This window comes from Acanthochromis polyacanthus, chromosome 6 (genome assembly GCF_021347895.1).
Source record: "Acanthochromis polyacanthus isolate Apoly-LR-REF ecotype Palm Island chromosome 6, KAUST_Apoly_ChrSc, whole genome shotgun sequence".
Taxonomy (NCBI): Eukaryota; Metazoa; Chordata; class Actinopteri; family Pomacentridae; genus Acanthochromis; species Acanthochromis polyacanthus.
In genome coordinates, this window is record NC_067118.1 from 8,412,693 (window position 1) to 8,434,888 (window position 22,196).

General features: G+C 39.1%; 1 protein-coding gene across 1 annotated transcript in view; it reads left to right on the forward strand.

Annotated features, from left to right (window-relative positions):
- The window catches only part of LOC127534481 (tumor necrosis factor receptor superfamily member 14-like), a 44,697-nt gene extending 23,726 nt beyond the window's left edge, over positions 1–20,971 (forward strand). The window contains exons 2-8 of the mRNA XM_051949721.1: positions 13,808–13,939; positions 15,391–15,484; positions 16,020–16,145; positions 17,758–17,913; positions 18,405–18,492; positions 18,600–18,784; positions 20,853–20,971. Coding sequence (XP_051805681.1) covers positions 13,898–13,939; positions 15,391–15,484; positions 16,020–16,145; positions 17,758–17,913; positions 18,405–18,492; positions 18,600–18,784; positions 20,853–20,971 — 810 coding nt within the window. The 5' untranslated portion in view covers positions 13,808–13,897. The remainder of the gene's footprint in view (positions 1–13,807; positions 13,940–15,390; positions 15,485–16,019; positions 16,146–17,757; positions 17,914–18,404; positions 18,493–18,599; positions 18,785–20,852) is intronic.
- Positions 20,972–22,196: the final 1,225 nt, after the last annotated feature.

A 22,196-nucleotide genomic window follows, 5' to 3' on the forward strand; every position in this document is an offset into this window, starting at 1 on the left:
GTGAGGACGGCCGGAGGGCGGGGAGAACCAGACGGAAGTGCAGGTCGTCATCAGCTTCATCATCAGCTGAAACGGCTGGCAGCTGGGGCTCCAAAAGACTCCGCAACAAGCCACAGCTGCACCCACACACAAACTTCTCCCAAAACAAAAGGCCCAACAAAGCACCACCTCAAGAACAAACGGCACACCAATGCTGGTGGCCGTAACAGTCATACACTGACATCTTAAATTTTAATGGCTATAAGCTGTTTACCAAGAACAGATGTGGCAGATCTGGTGGTGGCGTGTGCTTATATATCTCTTCCACATACAATGTGAATATTTGTGTTGACATTGTCATAGCAGACAATCATAGTGACTCCCTCTTTGTTGAAATAAGTGGTAAAAATAAGAAAAACCTTATCATTGGTGTGATCTATCGTCCCCCAGACGCTGATCTTGAAATCTTTAGGGCCAAACTGGAGGAAGTATTATTTTCTATAAACAATAAAAATAAAAGTTGTATCCTCCCTGGCGACTTCAATGTTGACCTCTCCAGGGATGATGCAGCCAAGAATGACTTTATAAATACATTACATTCTTCATCCTTCTTCCCCATGATTAATACTTATACCAGAGTCACTCACTCAACAAAGTCAATTATTGATAACTTCATCACAAATATTCAAAATTCTTCAGTTGTATGTGGAACTGTACTCTCTGAGATTTCTGATCATTTCCCTATTGTATTATTTCTTGACCTTCCTGCTAAGCCTTCACTCACTCGCCATAAAATAAAAATAAAAATACTCAATGAAAAAACCATACGATGTCTGAGTGAGGACCTGCAGGCCAAGCCATGATATAGAATATACAATTGTACTGATGCTAATGCTGCATTTGAATATCTAACCGCAGAAATAACTGACTCCATTCAAAGGACCATTCCTGAGAAAATTATCACAAGCAGCACAACTAAGCACATCAGGTTACGGTCTGATGTTAACTTACAGTAACTTCAGCTACAGTAACGGAGGTCACTGCTTTATATGTGATATTCTCCAGTTGTAGAGAACAGTACAACTAGTTATAAGGCGACTTTTACACTTACCTGTAGAGTTTTGCTTGACTTTTGGAGGCTAACGTTGTTAGCGGCAGATCCGGTAAATGAGGGCGGGACTGAAAGTCCTCGGCTCTCAGTCAGCATAGGTTAGTCAGTCTGACCAATCACTGCTCTCCGGTTCCGCCCTCCGAGAATCTTTTTTTCATCTCTGGCTCCAAAAACCCAAGATGTCAACCAGGAAGTAGCAAAAATCCAGGCTTCATTTTCTCAGTGCAGAAACCAACGGGTGACGTCACGGGTGCTACGTCCATCTTTATATACAGTCTATGGATTGAATCAGTCAGAGTCAAAAAGTGCTTTTAGTTGACAAACACAGACCTAAAAAATTATTAGCAGGAGCTGAAGAATAGTTTGTTGCGTCCAGCTGTTCGTAGGAGTCCAGTTTTAACCATGTACTAAAATGAAATGTCTCTGTGACAACATTTTTACTTCTTTATTATTATTTTATTCACTGCAGGATATTTGCAGCAGTGACATTAATGTGCAAACGGATGCATTAAAGACTTAATTATTGAAATAACTACCAAAATGTGGCAATTAAAGCAGCAACAAAAGCACATTTTATTGTCATATTAGTATTGTCATACCACCCAACACGGTCTCACGGGGATTCGTGAAACTGTCACGTCAGTTTTTGTTTCGGTTTCGTGCGCACCAACACGATGTCGTCATGTTTTTCGTGCCGCTCACCACGAGCGAAACCCGCTGTGGTAATCACATCTGAAAGTGGTTTATACCGGCCGATTCATGACGATCTAAGCTGTCCATCGGCGTTTGCGGCCGCCACTGCGGCCGCCGTTTTGGCCGCTGGACATTCTTTAAATTCCTATGCAAATTCGGCGGATTCATGATGATTTAAGCTGTCCATCGGCGTTTGCGGCCAGACATCTGGCCGCAGCAGTGGCCGCGGCGGCGGCCGCAAACGCCAATGGACAGCTTAAATTGTCACGAATCCGCCGGTATAAACCACTTTCAGATGTGATCCGGCCGCTGTTGCGGCCGGATGTCCGGCGGCCGCCGCAAACGCCGATGGACAGCTTAGATCGTCATGAATCCGTCTAATTTGCATAGGAACTTAAAGAATGTCCGGCGGCCGCAGCGGCGGCCGCAAACGCCGATGGACAGCTTAGATCGTCATGAATCCGCCGGTATAAACCACTTTCAGATGTGATTACCACAGCGGGTTTCGCTCGTGGTGAGTGGCACGAAAAACATGACGACATCGTGTTGGTGCGCACGAAACCGAAACAAAAACTGACGTGACAGTTTCACGAATCCCCGTGAGACCGGGCTGTACCACCACTTACTTAAATATTTTAAGATTTAGATAAATAAGTTGCAAACATCATTTTGATGGACTGAGTTGACATAATAATGTTGCATCAATTTAATATTGTCTGTAATTTAGACTCAAATTTCCACATTAGTTAATTTTAAGAATTTATTTGCAAAAACAGATAACTCCATTTTTATAAATTTTCAAAAAACTTTTTTTTAAATGTTTACTTGAGATACTATCAATTAAGCTGAAGTTGAGTGGATTTGACTCAGTAGAAAATACATGACAAAATAGAGAAAAAATAAATAATAATAATTATTATTATCATTATTATCATCTCAAGTAAGAAATGAAAAACAAATTTTCTGAAAATTTACAAAAATGGAGTTATCTGTTTTTTTAAATAAGCTTTTCAACTTTAAACTGAATTCAGGTTGCAGTAACTCAGTGAATTTGGGTAAATATCTACATTTTTCTTCATATGTTAGGTCCCCTCTACTTCCTTCTATAATTAGTGTTTTTAATGCCAGAAAATACACACATAGAAACTACAAATGTTATTTATTTCATACATGAAAGCTTCATTGTTCAGTGTGTGAATGTAAATGCAATGTAAAAATGTTGGTGGTTTAGTGAGAAAGATGTTAACTTTCCTCTCATGGCTAATGTTTATGAACAGAAACAGGTCTCATGTTTTGTTTTGAGGGCAGCAGTTACCTAAGTTGTGAAATCTGTCAGAAGTAGAGGAGATGTGATCATCCAGGGTCAGGATGGAAACACAGGAATAACTCCTCCATTTATGTGAAAATGAGGGACAAAGAAACCCAAACCCACGTACTCAGCAACTTCAAAAAATACTTTGTCAGAATTTTATTGCTTAAATAAATATTTGCCTGCAAGATTAAAAAAAAATCAAATTTTAGGATCTAGATCGAGTTGCAAACATCATTTTGACAGACAGAGTTGAGATAATATTGTTGCATCAACTTAATACTGTTTGTAATTTAAACTAGGGCTGCACAGTGGAGTAGTGGTTAGCACTTTCGCCTTACAGCAAGAAGATGCCCAGTTCAAATCCCGGCCTGGGATCTTTCTGCATGGAGTTTGTATGTTCTCCCTGTGCATGCGTGGGTTTTCTCCGGGCACTCCGGCTTCCTCCCACAGTCCAAAAATATGCTGAGGTTAATTGATTACTCTAAATTGTCCATAGGTGTGAGTGTGATTGTGTGTCTGTATATGTAGCCCTGTGACAGACTGGTGACCTGTCCAGGATGTCCTCTGCCTTCACCCAAGTCAGCTGGGATAGACTCCAGCACCCCCCATGACCCTGGTGAGGATAAAGTGGTGTATAGAGGATGGATGTAATTTAAACTCAAATTTCCACATCAGTTCATTTTAAACCGAATTCAGGTTGAGGTAATTTCATCTCTCAGGTCCCCTCTACTACCTTCTTTAACTGGTACGAACACACAAAAATAGAAAATACAAACATGTTTTTTTTATAGGTGAAAGCTTCATTGTTGAGTGTGTGAATATAATAAAAACAATTCTTTCTGTCTATACTCAGTGATGTGTTCATTGTCACATTGTAATCTGATGGTGCATGCTACCAATAAACACAAGTAAACCTCCAACTGAAGTGTTGGGGGTTGCAGTACCTGTAGGACAGGTTAGACCAGAAAACTTCATGGAATGTAAACCCATTTTGCAGGCTTGCAATACTAAACTAATGACTACATTTATTTTAAGCTAGATCATTTCTATCAGTTGACATCATCTGTTGTCATTAACAAGAAACATCATTTTAGATTTGAGCATTGTACACAGCATGGTGTGCATTCTAACATTAGTTAGTATACTGACAGTCAATAGAAACTTTGAGGTAGAAATGTACGCAGAATTCTACTTGTAGGGGGGTTGTAATTATTCATTGTGGATTTACTGATGATCTCGTGCCCTGGTAGTTGAGATAATGATGAGTTGTCATTTTGTTATGATTCATTGCACATGGGCTGGTCACTTTGCAAAAGTGAACCAAATACACACCAAGCAATACTCAGTGAGTATCTGCACAATTTGAGAATGGGTTTTGAAGGCCTATATAAAGGCCTAAAAAAGGCCACCATTGTTAGTCCAGTGAACAGCATCATGCCGCGTCTATCACATGAACAACGTCTCCGGGCACTGGGTATGGTGGAGGCCGGTTTGAGCTACAGTGATGTAGCCAGGCGTATGGGCTGTTCCCAACCCACAATCAGAAGCCTGGTCCAAAGCATGCGCCTACGGACTGCTGCCTGCATCGAAGCAAATGGAGGCCATACTCGGTATTGACTGTTGTGACTTTGTGTTTGGCAGGTGACGTTTTCTTTTGTGAAATTCTTTATTTTGAAATCATTCTTAAAACTTTAGATTTTTGTTTCTGTATGCCAATATGCTAAACAAATGATTCATATGAAGAAAATCCAGTTTCGGGCTTCAAAATAAAAATTATGTTGAAAAATATGGTCTCAAAGTTTTTACTGACTGTCAGTATACATGAGGAAATTAAATATAATTTGGTCATTTATATGAAAACAAAAAAGAAAGAACCCCACATACAGCAGCTTTAAAAAAATCTTCATCAGAATTTGATTGCTGTGTAAATATTTCTTTATATGTAGTGAACTGATTTATTGACTAAATTCACCAAAACTCACCCAATTATCCACACAAACATTATTTTAATGTCTCACTGATAAAAATAATTAAGATGTTCATGCTAACAGAACAAGTAATGCAGGTATTTTATTGCATTTTGAACAAATGATACATAAAACAATATTTAGTCTACGTGTGCTACAACTAAATGGTTGTATTTATATAGTGTTTTTATCCAAAGCGCTTTACATGATACGTCACATTCACCCATTCACACACTGATGGCTGAAGCTGCCATGCAAGGCGCTAACCACGACCCACCAGGAGCAAATAGGGGTTCAGTGCCTTGCTCAGGTACACCTCAACATGAGCACGACAGGGCAAGGATCGAATCGGCAACCTTCCAGTTACAAGACGGCCACTCTACCCACTGAGCCATGCCGCTGTGAAACAATGAAAACAATCAGTTCTAATATAAATCTCATAAGAACAGAAAAAGATCGCAGAGCTGTTTGTATGATATGGAAAAACATGACATACAGTAATATGACAAATATATATATACACACGTGGACAAAATTGTTGCTACCCCTCAGTTAAAGAAGGAAAAACCCACAATTCTCACTGAAATCACTTGAAACTCACAAAAGTAACAATAAATAAAAATTATTGAAAATTAAATAATCAATATCAGCCATCACTTTTGAATTGTTGATTAACATAATTATTTTAAAAAACAAACTAATGAAATAGGGCTGGACAAAAATGATGGTACCCATAACTTAATATTTTGTTGCACAACCTTTTGAGGCAATCACTGCAATTAAACGATTTCTGTATTTGTCAATGAGCGTTCTGCAGCTGTCAACAGGTATTTTGGCCCACTCCTCATGAGCAAACAGCTCCAGTTGTCTCGGGTTTGATGGGTGTCTTCTCCAAATGGCATGTTTCAGCTCCTTCCACATATGTTCAATGGGATTCAGATCTGGGCTCATAGAAGGCCACTTTAGAATAGTCCAACGCTTTTCTCTCAGCCATTCTTGGGTGTTTTTGGCTGTGTGTTTTGGATCGTTGTCCTGTTGGAAGACCCATGACCTGCGACTGAGACCAAGCTTTCTGACACTAGGCAGCACATTTCTCTCCAGAATGCCTTGATAGTCTTCAGATTTCATCGTACCTTGCACACTTTCAAGACACCCTGTGCCAGATGCAGCAAAGCAGCCCCAAAACATTACTGAGCCTCCTCCATGTTTCACCGTAGGGACAGTGTTCTTTTCTTCGTATGCTTGGTTTTTGAGTCTATGAACATAGAGTTGATGTGCCTTACCAAAAAGCTCCAGTTTGGTCTCATCTGTCCAAAGGACATTCTCCCAGAAGCTTTGTGGCTTGTCAACATGCATTTTTGCAAATTCCAGTCTGGCTTTTTTATGAGTTTTTTTCAGCAGTGGTGTCCTCCTTGGTCGTCTCCCATGAAGTCCACTTTGGCTCAAACAACGACGAATGGTGCGATCTGACACTGATGTACCTTGGCCTTGGAGTTCACCTTTAATTTCTTTGGAGGTTGCTCTGGGCTCTTTGGATACAATTCCAACGATCCGTCTCTTCAATTTGTCATCAATTTTCCTCTTGCGGCCACGTCCAGGGAGGTTGGCTACTGTCCCGTGGGTCTTGAACTTCTGAATAATATGAGCCACTGTTGTCACAGGAACTTCAAGCTGTTTAGAGATGGTCTTATAGCCTTCACCTTTAAGATGTTTGTCTATAATTTTTTTTCGGATGTCCTGGGACAATTCTCTCCTTCGCTTTCTGTTGTCCATGTTCAGTGTGGTACACACCTTTTCACCAAACAGCAGGGTGACTACTTGTCTCCCTTTAAATAGGCAGACTGACTGATTATGAGTTTGGAAACACCTGTGATGTCAATTAAATGACACACCTGAGTTAATCATGTCACTCTGGTCAAATAGTTTTCAATCTTTTATAGAGGTACCATCATTTTTGTCCAGGCCTGTTTCATTAGTTTGTTTTTTTAAATAATTATGTGAATCAACAATTCAAAAGTAATGGCTGTTTTTGATTATTTAATTTTCAATAAATTTTTATTTATTGTTACTTTTGTGAGTTTCAAGTGATTTCAGTGAGAATTGTGGGTTTTTCCTTCTTTAACTGAGGGGTACCAACAATTTTGTCCACGTGTGTATATGTCAGGGTAGAGACTGCGATTTGGTAGAATTGGAGTTTCTACCAGTAGAGATTGCGATTGTAATCTATACCAGTAGAAACTCCAATCCTACCAGTAGAGATGGAACTTTAAATCTGACCCCTGCCCTGACCCCTGACCCTAACCTTAAAAATCTAACCTTAGCCCTGACAAATCTCTACTGGTAGGATTGGAGTTTCTACCAGTAGAGATTGTGATCGCAATCTCTACTGGTAGAGATTCCAATTCTACCAAATCGCAGTCTCTACCCTGACATATATATATACACATACATACAATGGGTACGGAAAGTATTCAGACCCCTTGAAATTTTTCACTCTCTGTGTCATTGCAGCCATTTGCCAAAATAAAAAAAGTTCATTTTATTTCTCATTAATGTACACTCAGCACCCTATCTTGACAGAAAAAAACCAGAAATGTAGAAATTTTTGCAAATTTATTAAAAAAGAAAAACTGAAATATCACATGGTCAGAAGTATTCAGACCCTGTGCTCAGTATTGAGTAGAAGCACCCTTTTCAGCTAGTACAGCCATGAGTCTTCTTGGGAATGACGCAACAAGTTTTTCACACCTGGATTTGTGGATCCTCTGCCATTCTTCCTTGCAGATCCTCTCCAGTTCTGTCAGGTTGGATGGTGAACGTTGGTGGACAGCCATTTTGAGGTCTCTCCAGAGATGCTCAATTGGGTTTAGGTCAGGGCTCTGGCTGGCCCAGTCAAGAACGGTCACAGAGTTGTTCTGAAGCCACTCCTTTGTTATTTTAGCTGTGTGCTTCGGGTCATTGTCCTGTTGAAAGGTGAACCTTTGGCCCAGTCTGAGGTCCTGAGCACTCTGGAAGAGGTTTTCCTCCTGGATATCTCTGTACTTGGCCGCATTCATCCTTCCTTCAATTGCCACCAGTCGTCCTGTCCCTGCAGCTGAAAAACACCCCCACAACATGATGCTCCCACCACCATGTTTCACTGTAGGGATTGTATGGGGTGCTGAGTGTACATTAATGAGAAATAAAATGAACTTTTTTAATTTTGGCAAATGGCTGCAATGACACAGAGAGTGAAAAATTTCAAGGGGTCTGAATACTTTCAGTACCCACTGTATACATACATATATATATATATATATATATATATATATATATATATATATATTATACACACACACACACACACACGTTTGTTTATCTATACCGGTGGGGACTTGCCATTGACTCCCATTCATATCTAACCCCTAACCCTAACCTTAACCAACACCAAAACAATGCCTAACCCTAAAGAAACGTTTTTGCACTTCTACTTTGTTCAGTAACAACAACATGGCCAAGAAAACACTGTTTAAACTTGTGGGGACCAAAATGAGGTCCCCACAAGTGACATTGTTTTCGGTTTTCCTACAGTTGTGGAGACATTTGGTCCCCACAAGTATAGCCAGCACCTGACCACACACACATACATATATGTGTGTGTGTGTGTGTGTGTGTGTGTGTGTGTGTGTGTGTGTGTGTGTGTGTGTGTAATATTCCAAATAATTCAGAATTTTACATTTCTAAACTTCTGTGCAAATTTAGGTAAAAAAGACAATAATTATCTCTAATCATAAACTTGCAGCTCTCTATGTAAAATTCTAAGTCCATAATATTTACACACGTGGACAAAATTGTTGGTACCCCTCAGTTAAAGAAGGAAAAACCCACAATTCTCACTGAAATCACTTGAAACTCACAAAAGTAACAATAAATAAAAATTTATTGAAAATTAAATAATCAAAAACAGCCATTACTTTTGAATTGTTGATTCACATAATTATTTAAAAAAACAAACTAATGAAACAGGCCTGGACAAAAATGATGGTACCTCTATAAAAGATTGAAAACTATTTGACCAGAGTGACATGATTAACTCAGGTGTGTCATTTAATTGACATCACAGGTGTTTCCAAACTCATAATCAGTCAGTCTGCCTATTTAAAGGGAGACAAGTAGTCACCCTGCTGTTTGGTGAAAAGGTGTGTACCACACTGAACATGGACAACAGAAAGCGAAGGAGAGAATTGTCCCAGGACATCCGAAAAAAAATTATAGACAAACATCTTAAAGGTAAAGGCTATAAGACCATCTCTAAACAGCTTGAAGTTCCTGTGACAACAGTGGCTCATATTATTCAGAAGTTCAAGACCCACGGGACAGTAGCCAACCTCCCTGGACGTGGCTGCAAGAGGAAAATTGATGACAAATTGAAGAGACGGATCGTTGGAATTGTATCCAAAGAGCCCAGAGCAACCTCCAAAGAAATTAAAGTTGAACTCCAAGGCCAAGGTACATCAGTGTCAGATCGCACCATTCGTCGTTGTTTGAGCCAAAGTGGACTTCGTGGGAGACGACCAAGGAGGACACCACTGCTGAAAAAAACTCATAAAAAAGCGAGACTGGAATTTGCAAAAATGCATGTTGACAAGCCACAAAGCTTCTGGGAGAATGTCCTTTGGACAGATGAGACCAAACTGGAGCTTTTTGGTAAGGCACATCAACTCTATGTTCATAGACTCAAAAACCAAGCATACGAAGAAAAGAACACTGTCCCTACGGTGAAACATGGAGGAGGCTCAGTAATGTTTTGGGGCTGCTTTGCTGCATCTGGCACAGGGTGTCTTGAAAGTGTGCAAGGTACGATGAAATCTGAAGACTATCAAGGCATTCTGGAGAGAAATGTGCTGCCTAGTGTCAGAAAGCTTGGTCTCAGTCGCAGGTCATGGGTCTTCCAACAGGACAACGATCCAAAACACACAGCCAAAAACACCCAAGAATGGCTGAGAGAAAAGCGTTGGACTATTCTAAAGTGGCCTTCTATGAGCCCAGATCTGAATCCCATTGAACATATGTGGAAGGAGCTGAAACATGCCATTTGGAGAAGACACCCATCAAACCTGAGACAACTGGAGCTGTTTGCTCATGAGGAGTGGGCCAAAATACCTGTTGACAGCTGCAGAACGCTCATTGACAAATACAGAAATCGTTTAATTGCAGTGATTGCCTCAAAAGGTTGTGCAACAAAATATTAAGTTATGGGTACCATCATTTTTGTCCAGCCCTATTTCATTAGTTTGTTTTTTTAAATAATTATGTTAATCAACAATTCAAAAGTGATGGCTGATTTTGATTATTTAATTTTCAATAAATTTTTATTTATTGTTACTTTTGTGAGTTTCAAGTGATTTCAGTGAGAATTGTGGGTTTTTCCTTCTTTAACTGAGGGGTACCAACAATTTTGTCCACGTGTGTATTTAACAATTTTTCTTATAATTTAAAGATACATTTGTTTAGTTTTATATTCATTCATACTTTTAAATTTGAGCTTAGCTCCTTTCCTTACATCCAACATAATGCACAAACATTTTACATTTTAAATAAGTGTACTAATAGTCTTTCCCAAAACAATCTACTAGCAATTTACTAGCAAACAATCTGTGTTAACTGTTGTGGAAAGTGTACTAATGGTAAATTCACAAAATTCAAATGTCCACCAGAGTTTTTAGTGCAATAAAACATTATATACATTTGGGACATAACACAGAAATTCATAGCAAATGTTTTCTTACTTTTTTACATCACACATGAGACACAGTGGACACTTTAACAAAAAACATGAAAGTTCTAAATTCAGCATCATCAATGTAATTAACAGCAGACACTTTGAGCTGTTAGAGAAGACTGAGACTGACTGAAGACAGAAGCTGGTTTCATAATGAGTGAAGTGAAAAGGAAATGAAGGTAAAAGAACCAATCAATCAATCAAACTTTATTTATAGAGCACTTTTCATACAGTTAAAAATGCAACACAAAGTGCTTTACAACATTTAAAAACATAAAAACAAGAAAACCCATCCCTCCCTCCCTCCATAAAAGAACATCTCAGAAATCTGGAATTAGGTCAACAGCTGCTGGTATCTGCTTTAATCTTCAACAGGCCTCAGCCTGTAACAGTAACAGAGGCATCTCTTGCTGCAACCTACTCAAAGACATGGTTGTGAGATGAACAAAAAGCAATTCACAGATTTGAACAAACCTTTCTCGGTTGTAAACATTATTTTTGATGAGCTGGATTTACATAGTAAAGTTGGTGATTGCATCAATTTAATATTTAAATCCAAACTGTCATAATTTTGATTGTAGAGGAAAAGTGAGTTCCTGTAACTGAATGTAGTTTTTTGAACATAATTTCATTAGAAGTTGTCAAACCTCAAAGAGACTGATGGAAACTGTTGTAATTTTGAATGCGACTGTTCATAATCATTTATTAAAACAAACAAAACAAAACAAGAAGGTCTCAACAAATATACATGAAGAGTTTGATGGTTTGGATTATTTGTGGTTAAAGCTCCATTGTTCTTTATAAAGCTGAGGCAGTCCTCTTATATGGATGGTTTCACACAGATTTGTGGGAGGGACTGTAGTGAGGATTTCCACCCTTCAGTTCAGCCCTTGGTCCTGTTTGAACAAGTTGTGGTGTCGTCATCCAGGTGGCCTTTTTTGGATACCATCGGAGACAAGAAGGTTCTCACTAAGGATCTGGGAGGAAACTCAAAGTGCTCGGAGTTTACAGCTGATATCTGCCGTCGTCCTTGCTTTCATTATTATTTTAAATCAAATGTTATGCTTCCAAAGGTCCTTGATCTACTCACAGCGCCTTGACGGAGACGTTGTATCACACGACGGTAAGTGTCCTGAACTCATGTCTGAATGTTATTTGTTAAAGTATCTATAAACAGTATACCGTATATTCTTGTATATTGTTATAATGTCGGTAGAACTTCTAAGTGGTCGAGTTTTTGAAGAAAACTGCAGCAGAATGTGTTTTTATTTACTTCCTGACTGTAGAGCAGAAATGGCTTCCTGAAACGCAGCAGCCGTTGACGTGTCTCTGTAGAAAAACCTGTGTACGGAAAGCTTTGAGCATTTATTCCACATCCTTGATATCAGACATTACTTTTCTTCACTAGTTCTGTCTTTGTCAGCACTAGGGGTGCAACAGTTCAGTTAGCCCATGGTTCAGTTCGTACCTCGGTTTTGGGATCACGGTTTTGGTACCGTTTCGGTTCGTGTTTTGCATTAAAAAAAAAAAACAAGAAGTTTGACTTTCCAAAAGACTCCCTTTATTTTGCTTTTAAGAAAACTAAATTATGACAATGCCGCTTAGCCTTAACTATTATTTAGCTTATATAAAGTAGCATGACATTTTTATATAAAACACTTAAAATGTAAACATTTTAAATGGTTAAAGTGCCTCTTAGCTCTCTGGCTACTGTAGTGATGACGGCTGAGGTGCTGACTCATGTTGGAAGTGTTCCCATTAGCATAGGGGACTAGTGCTGAGCAATGCTTGCACATAGTTTTATTTTTGTCCACTGTTTTCTCTCCCTCATCATTATAATCAACAGGGAAACCGAAATGTCCCCACACCGCTCGCCATAACTTTTTTTGTTGTTCTCTTTCTTCGTCTCAGTGTGTGTGAGCCATGAACTGAGCTGAGCTCGTAAGTGAGAGAGGCCGCTGCTCGGCAATGTGCTCGTATTACAAGGTAGGTGCTTGACAGCGATTGTATATTTTGTCCAGAGCTGTGCGAGGAGGGGGAGGAAGGGTTGTTTGTCGAACCGACCCCATGGCGGCCATAGACATATAAACATAGACACCTCATTGACTGCGGCTGCCCACTCGAGCGGCGTGCCTGCAGGGCCGCCATCTTGGATCAGGGCCACTCGCTCCAACAATGCATTACTTCCATAGAGGAATGATGTGATTACGTAGTTAACTAGTGATGCCCAAATGTTTACTAGTAGAACTAGTGAAACAGTGCCATAAGTGGACACCTCCTATTGGCTCTCTGGTAAGAGTTCCACCCAGCAAAAATGTAACTCTGTAAAGCCTGATTCTGAGCTTCCACTATTGTTCTCTGCCCCTTCCTTCATATAAATGCAGATTAAAGCCATTTTTTCCTGTTGTAACAATTCAGTGGTCGATTTTTTTGTTTCCTTTTTGCTTTTTAATCTCTGAAACCCAAAGCCACATAATGATTTGCTTTTGGTGAGCTTGAATAACAGTAGGACTCTGGACATTCGGATCCAATTAATGACGAATATCCAAATATTTTGATCGTTGGCCGCTGGATGAAGCGCACTTTCGAGCCTTGCTCCTCAGGCTGTTCAACGTCGGAGTCCGACAGCATTAGCATTAGCATTCGCAAAGTCCTCATCTAGCTGGGAACGGATGAAATACAGTATAAGTGTTATAAAAGGAACTTTGAAAGGAAACAAACGGATGAAGCTGATATAAAGTGAAATTTGAGCAGCTCATCATGATTCTATGATCTGTTATTGCTATTATTGCTGTTATTGCACTAAAGAGAAAAAAAACATTTAATCTTCTTCTAAACAGCTCTGATGCTGCATGTTGACACTTTAAACTCTTTTCATACACAAATCTGAGTACTATGCAGGCTAAGAATGATTCTGTTCCCCACAGTAAACAAGTTTCACTGCTGGTTACAACACTTTTGATCTGGTTTCTTTCTGCTTCCAGACGTTTTCCTGCAGCTACAACTCAACAAATCCCATTTCTCAGTGAGGTGGTGTCTTCAGATCAAGAAAAACTACAACTTTCAGCCATAAAATGATCTGGAGAAGAAAACTTTTGACGCCTGCAACATTTTTGGTAAAACAAGTTTGTATTTGACAATCAGTCATTTATTGATCAGGTTTCATCTCCTCTCCAACATTTCTGGAAACTTTATTTATTTTCTGACTTTTTCTTTCTGTCTGTCACTTTGATGCAGTACTTTTATTTTCCACATAGAGCCATGGCCATAAGTTTGGATACAAGTACTATGACGCATGTGAATCTTAGAAAATACCACAAAATACTGAAGTGTTTGGGTGATAATACACAACTCCTGAGAACTATATTAAGTTTCATATTTAAAAAAAACATCAAAAGAGTTTGGTGTCATTTTGTTATTCTTATCAAATTCGGTTGTGAAAGTACTGCATTTTTTTGTTATTTTCCTCTAATATTATGTTTTGGGAACAAAGTTGTTCTAATTGTTGGAATTTATTGATAATATTATATCCCTTGTTGATTTGTTGACTAATTAAACTGGTGCTGTCAAAAAATATTAGTTATGTTCTGTAATAGACATCAAAACAGACATAGTAAGTCATGTTGTGTCCAAACTTATGGCCATGGCTGTAAGTCTGACGCGTGCATCTTCAAATTAACACAGTGTCTCTGCTCGGTTGCCTTTGATGTTTCTTTTATTGACAGCAGTTGCAGGTAAGTTATCATTCAGTCAACATTAAGTTTCCAACAAACCAATATTATGCAACCTGACAACATTCACCTGCTTGACACGGCGTTTGAACATGGTCGAAAACTGTTTGGCATCCTTTCCCCAAACTACACACCTGCCTTCATTCATTAGCAGGTATATATGCTGTCTGCTCCCTACGGAGGACAACTCCATGGCTCCTAAAGCCACACCCACACAGTCATATCGACACTAACAATAATCAAAACAAATAAATCATATTTTGGCTCCAACAATTTTTGGGGGGTGTAAATGATTCATGGAGGCAGAAATAAATGGACAGATAAAAGCCAAACAGCTGCAATCCAATCTGGGACATTTTTAAACACTACTGTCTCACTGAGTGATTGTTTCTGCCGTTATCCTGCCATGCTTTCATGTGCACTGATGGCAGAACAACTTTCTGACACCATTACAGTCTTTCTCTCTGCAGCAGGTCTCTGTATGGACAGAAGAGTTTTCATGTGTTTGTAGCACGACTAACCACAGTTTCAGTGTGTCCCAATTTTGGAAGGGAGAAACCAGTTAGTTGATTTTTTTTCACCTTTTAGGGGATATCATGTTACACTTTCTGGACTCTGAATGTTTCCAAATCTCTCTTCATAACAAGACTTCTGTTATATATTTGATGCACATTTGTGTTTATAGAAAACCAAACCTGTAATCTTGTTATAATCCCATGACATTACATTGTAGCTGTTTGGTAGCTGTTGGACTAAACGTTCTTTCTTAATACTTGACCATCTTAATTTCAACTAAGGCTTCACTGAGACAGAAAAACCTTTTGTTATCTCCACAGATCATCATGATGAAAATCTTTCCTGGTCACACTCTAAGATGTTATCCAGCAGAATATCCGATAGGGAACGAATGCTGTCCAATGTGTCCTGCAGGTAAGATCTAACTGGATGTTTGTCATCATATGTGACATCTTGTCCTATAACATGCATCTGACAAATATAAACATGTTTAAAAAAGTAAATATAGATTAGAATTAATATTTTTTTATTATGTGAACTTTGCACTGTAAAAAATCATTTGAAACAGTCAAAGGCAACAGCAATATAAACAATAATAATAATAATAATAATAAACAATACATTCAGAGACATTTTAAACATATTTTGCAGAGAAACATTATTTTACAGATTTTTTTTCTCTAAATTATTCCAATCAGACACTTTCAATAAATTTCATTAAAATCTGCTGTAAAACTGTTTAATTTTACAGTTTTGGGCTAACTATCTATACGATTAAAAAATGAAAACTGCTGTAGGTGTAAATAAAGAGAGTTCTTTTTAAAAATTTAAATTTTTTTACGATGTGGCTTCGTGTGTTTGGGATAGCGGAGCATTCAACATGAACTGTGTCACATTTTAGTTAAAAGGAAGCAGGATTGTGTTAAACTAATCATTTTGTTACCTCCAGGAAGTCGAGTTAAAACTGACTGTTCAGAGTTCAGATCAACATCATGTCTGTCCTGCCTCCATGGAACCTTTATAGATAAACCCACTGGACGGAAGGAATGTCTCCCCTGCACCAACTGTGATGAAGGTAGATTTTTGTTGATATGTCAGAGATGTTCTGGTGGAAACTTGGCGGGTTACTGCTTGTTCCACTGTTATTGTTCTACAAGAACTGAAGCAGTTGCTGAATATTGATCTAACAGTCATCACAGAGGTACAGATACTCATTTTGATCAGTTTATTACACATTATTGACAAAAATTAGAGACGGTGCAGGAACAAAGCCATGAGAAGACTGTGGGACCAGATTCATATTCTTTAAGTATTTATGATATGTGTCAATCAGACATAACATTAGGACCACCTGTCTAATATTGTTTTGTTCCCCTTTTGCTGTCAAACAACCCTGACCTGTTTGATGGACTCCACTAGACCTCTGAAGGTCCGCTGTGGTATCTGTCACCAAGATGTTAGCAGGAGATCCTTTAAGTCCTGCATGTTGTGAGTTGGGGCCTCCATGGTTCAAACTTGTTTGTCCAGTACATCCCACAGATTCTGGATTGGATTTAAATCTGGGTAATTTGGAGGTCAAGCCAACACCTCAAACTGGCTGTTGTGCTCCAAAACCTTTCCTGAACCATTTTAGCTTTGCAGCACAGCGCATTATCCTGCTGAAAGAGACCACAGCCATCAGGAAATACTGTTTCCATCCAAGGGTGTTCATGGTCTGCAGCAATGCTTAGGTAGGTGGTATGTGTCAAAGTAACATCCACATGGATGATAGGACCCAATGTTTTCCAGCAGAACGTTCCCCAAAGCATCACATTGCCTCCACTGGTTTGCCTTCTTCCCATAATGCATGCTGGTTAAATGTGTTCCTCAGGTTAGCCACACACCCCACCATCCACATGATGTAAAAGAAAACGTGACTCATCAAACCAGGCTACTTTCTTTCATTGCTCTGTGGTCCATTTATGATGCTCACATTGTTGGTCTTTTGGTGGTGTACAGGGATCAGCATGGACACCCTGACTGATCTACAGCTATGCAGCTTCATATACAACAAACTGATGCTCTGTGTGTTCTGACACCTTTCTATCAGAACCAGCATTAATTTCTTCAGCAGTCTGAGCAACAGCAGCCGGTCTGTTGGATCTGACCACACAGACCAGCCTTCACTCTCCACGGGCATAAATGAGCTTTGGCCGTCCATGACCCTGTTGCTGCTTCACCATTGTTCCTTCCTTGGACCACTTTTGATAGATCCTGACCACTGCAGACCAGGAAAACCCAACAGGAGCTGCAGTTTTGGAGATGCTCTGACCCAGTCGTTTTATCAAAGTGGCTCAAATCTTACACTTACACATTTTTCCTGCTTCTAACATCAACTTTGAGGACAAAATGTTCACATGCTGCCTGATATATCCAACCCACTAACTAGAGCCATGATGAAGAAATAATCAGTGTTGTTCACTTCACCTGCCAGTGGTCAGAATGTTATGTCTGATCAGTGTACATATTATAATTATCTGTAAATGAAGCATTGATGAGCTGCTGTTAGTTGCAGTAAAGACAGACTGACCTCTCCTTCTTCCCTCTGAAAACAAATGTCCACTCAGTCATTTGTACAGTTGATTTAAATCAAATCCAAATTATTCATTTTTTCAAGTTCTCTGTGTACCTTCAATCTCTCCTGACAGATTTGGGTCTGAAGGTAAAGACATCATGTACAACAACATCAGATACAGTTTGTGAACCACTGGAGGGGTTCTACTGTATTGATCCAATAGGAAACAACTGTGCAGCAGCACGTAAACACAGAATCTGTCATCCAGGACAATACATCAACCAAACAGGTTGGTATTTCTGGTAAAGTTTTAAATGAGAACAACAAACTTCAGGGAGTCTGACCTTATTATAGTTTCATTAAGTTGTGATTTGATAGAAGAAGCACCAGAATTAGATGAAAGGAAGATAAAATAATCATCTGATCTGACCAACAGCTGGTAAAACTACATCATCTACACACCTGATCTTTTCTTTGTCTTTTTGTGTTGAACCAGCCTCAACCATGTCTTCACATTAACCACAAAACACAGTTTTACCAAAGATTCTTTGTGGTTCTTGCAGCTAAAACTAGACTTTATTAATAAATGTTTGCTGATTTGTCCTTTAATATTTTCGTTCTGCTGATTCCAGTCTGATCTTCTCCTCAGCAGAATGATTAACTGATTAAATCTGTTGGATTGTTGTTCCGTCTGCTCATCGTTCATCATGTAACACTTTGAGTCCTTCATAATGTAATTCTGAAGTGGTTTCTACAGATCTATGACTTGTGTTTGTGCAGGAACAGCCTTCACAGACACTGTGTGCTCTGACTGCACCACTGGAACATTTTCAGATGGAACATTTACATCTTGTCAGCCACATTTTCAGTAAGTGAAGCTTTAAATTACACATGGAGACTCCTGACTTCTAACAACAGCAGAGAATCTGTTGTATCTGAACATTTTCCTGTAAAAATGTCCTTCTGTCTTTACAGATGTGAATCAATAAACCTTCAACTGATAAAAGCAGGAAATGCTTCTACTGATGCTGAATGTAGAAGAAAAAGTTCAAATGTCTCAGCAGCTGTGACCATCCCCTGTGTTTTACTTTTTTTATTAATACTTGCTGGATTAATTTATTTATTTTACTTCAGAAAGAAGAAAACAGGTTTGCAACAAGGTGAGGATGACAGAGAACAATAAAAATGTTAACATGGTTTTGCTGAAGGATAATGTTTCTGCCAAGTCATGATTATGCTGATTAAGATGTTTTTCTTGGTTTTGTTTCATAGCAGGAAGAAACAGAAGGTCAAGTGTTTTCTTAACGGTAAGTTTGTTTCGGTCTTGTGTGTTCACTGTTAACACCTGATTCATCAGTGTAATTGAATCATGTCATTCGTTTTTCCACATTTTGTTTTAGAAGGAAAATAAAAATGAAAAACAATCATCAGAGCCACTGAAAACAATAACAACAACACCAGGTAAGACAGCAGTGTGTTGGTCACTGAAATATCCATGAGGTCAGTGAAGTTTGTGCTTTAAATGAATGTTTTTCTCTCCTCAGACTGAAACCATCTACAGGACAACCTGACTCTGACTCAGGGACTCAGTATCCTGCAGAGTAAATGTGCTTCAGAGTCCAGTTTTAATCCATCTGGATGCTGACACATCATCTTTGCCGTGTACTGAAGTAAAACAACAGTGAGTTTCCTGCTTCCTGCTGGATCTTTATCTCACTGTACAGAAAACACGTTTCTCTGGAATACAACAGATGGAACATAAATGTAAAGACTCACTGACTCCATTGATGTTCTGCTCACAGTTGGAACAACTTCAGACTGAAACTGGACTTTAAATGAGGACAAACTGCTGGAACAGAAGATAATGTGTCCTTTTCTGCAGTGTGATGGACTAATGGCTGTCATAAGGTGGAAGATTTGTTAAACCTTTGACGGTTTCATGACACTAAATTATAACTACATGTTATATTTTCAGCTTTATTTGTCTGGGACTGCTAACACAGGTGGAATGGTTTATTTCTTTCAACACATTTCTATGTTTTCAGCCATGTGGTGATTTCTTGCTGAGAATCCTTGAACTATTTTAAACGTAACTCACCAAGTTTGGAGCAGCACAAGTTCAGGTTTAAGGAGTCGACTGTTTGATGACGCTGCAGCAGAAACGCAGCTCTGGATGGATGTTTGTACAGAGGATCAGTATATTAATAATATACTGAGGCCTGAATATCAGTAGAAAACAGGTGGATGTGTTCAGAGTAGTAGCTCTCATCACAGCCTGGGGATGTATAACTGGATGTTTTTTCCATACTTTACATGTATGTAGAATGTGACATCTTTAGTCATTAAATTAGCTACCAAGATACAGCAGCAGGTTGCCTAGTATTAGTTAATAACCTTCTATCTAATCATCCAGATAGTCACCATTTATCAGTGGAATAGTCCAAGATTACTGAGTCATGCTCACATTATTTTTAGTTCATGCGCAGTAAAATAAGAAAACCAGAAGTTTGAGAGTGGATCTTCAACCTGTGTGTGTCCTCCTGAGTGTCTTATCCATCATGCCACATCTGTACATGTGAAAGTGAACAACACTTGTATTCGATCTTCATTTTTAACTTTAATGTATTTTTGCATTTCTTGTCTCACTTGTATCCAGCTGCTTTACCATGTAAATATCTCCTGTAATATCTGATGTTCACAGTGGAACGTCACAGCTCAGATACAGCTTCAAATAACAGTATAAATATGAAAGAGACTGAAAGGTCTAAGTTGGAACATGAACGTTGTGAGCCACGACTATGATAGCTAGACTAGAGGAAATCAACACAGACAGGTGTCCCTCCCTAACAAGCTCTAATGTTTGGATCACATTGAAGGCGGTGGTTGTTTTTACTGAGTCTGGAACATCCAGCTCTACTCTCTGTGCATCAGCGACTTAGAATGAGATGAAAAGCAACTTAAAGCTTCTGCAGCATCATTGTCATGGCTACATCAAGTCAGAGTTTAATGTCATTTCTTGTTTTACTGCCAGCTGCTCTGCTTTAGTGGGTTCATTTGTTTTGTAACTAGTTGGGTTATGTTCATTTTGTCGTTTGTTATTATAAGATAGTGTTACTTTTGAACCGACAATTCAGTAAGAAGGGATGTTTTACCTTGCTGACATGTTTCGACAGCATCTGTCGTCTTCATCAGAGCGTCATGTGACGTGTAATGACGTGTTCTTTTTAGCGGGCGAGCTGTTCCATGAATCGGGACGAGGGGGACTCCGTCCTCCAGAGACCGCGGGGGCGTGGCCGTTCTGTCAGATCATGACAGATCACGTCATCATGCGTCAGATGACGCTCTGATGAAGACAGCAGATGCCAACATGTCAGCTAGGTAAAACATCTTTTCTTACTGAATTGTTGATTCAGAAGTGATATGTTTTTTGTAATTATTTCAGTAACTTTGAATATTTTATTGTTATTGTTGTTCAAGTTTTGTATTTGTTTGCCTGCATCTTTTATTTTATTAATACTAATAAACGTTACAACTCAAATTTATTCAATTAAATTTATCATTCTAGACACACAATTATAAATATGGTATTTTAAATTTAGATTTCATAGAAAATAAAATAGAACAACATTATATAGACCCTCCAGAAAAACGCGGGTAAAAATCCTTGATTATGGGGGCTAAAATCCTTGATTATGTGAATAAATATGCGGGGTTTTTATGCCATTTTATGCGGGGAAATTGCGGAAAGTTGCAAAGTATGCGAATAGTTGTGAAATATGCAAAAACATGCGCAATTCACCTGCCGTCTGGCCGCAGAGGGATGTGTCCTCTAATCAGACACTGGGACTGCTGCGGGGTTACTGGACTGACAGCCTGTGCTTTGGGAGGGGGAGAAGCTCACAGCAGCACCTGCTGCTTGTTGAGGACAGTAACTGCAGAATGATCCGAGTTTTCCTGTCAGTCTCCAAAACGGCAGAAAAGTCGCTAGATTTGTGGCTAGTCGCTTTTGACAAAAAAAAAGTCGCGAGGACGCTTTGGAAAGTCACTAGATTTAGCGAGAAAGTCGCTAAGTTGGCAACACTGGCGCCGCGCTCCGCATCAGCTCGTGCTTCTAGTGTGTGTGTGAATGCGCGAACTGATGACGTCAGGCCGGGCGTAACATAAAAACTCACTCACAACTCCATTCATATTGGTTATAGTTTTCTCATTTTATGCGGAAATTGTGAAATCAAGTGGGACCCGCATATTTCTCTTTTTTTCGTGGAAATGTGAGATTCTTGCTGGAATTATGCGCTGTTTTGCGGGGATTATGGGGCCTTTTGGGAAATAATTGACCCCCGCATAATCAGCGGCATTTTGTTGATTAATGCGGGAATTCATGCGATCGGATAATCGCGTTTTTCTGGAGGGTCTAATTATATAGACAATTTACGGTATATAACGTACAATTATGAATTTAACAGGAAAAAAATATACAGTTATAGGTCGTCTTTTTCTTCTTTCCCTTTCGACTTTTCCCTTCAGGTGTCACCACAGTGAATCATCTGCCTCCATCTAATCCTGTCCTCTCCA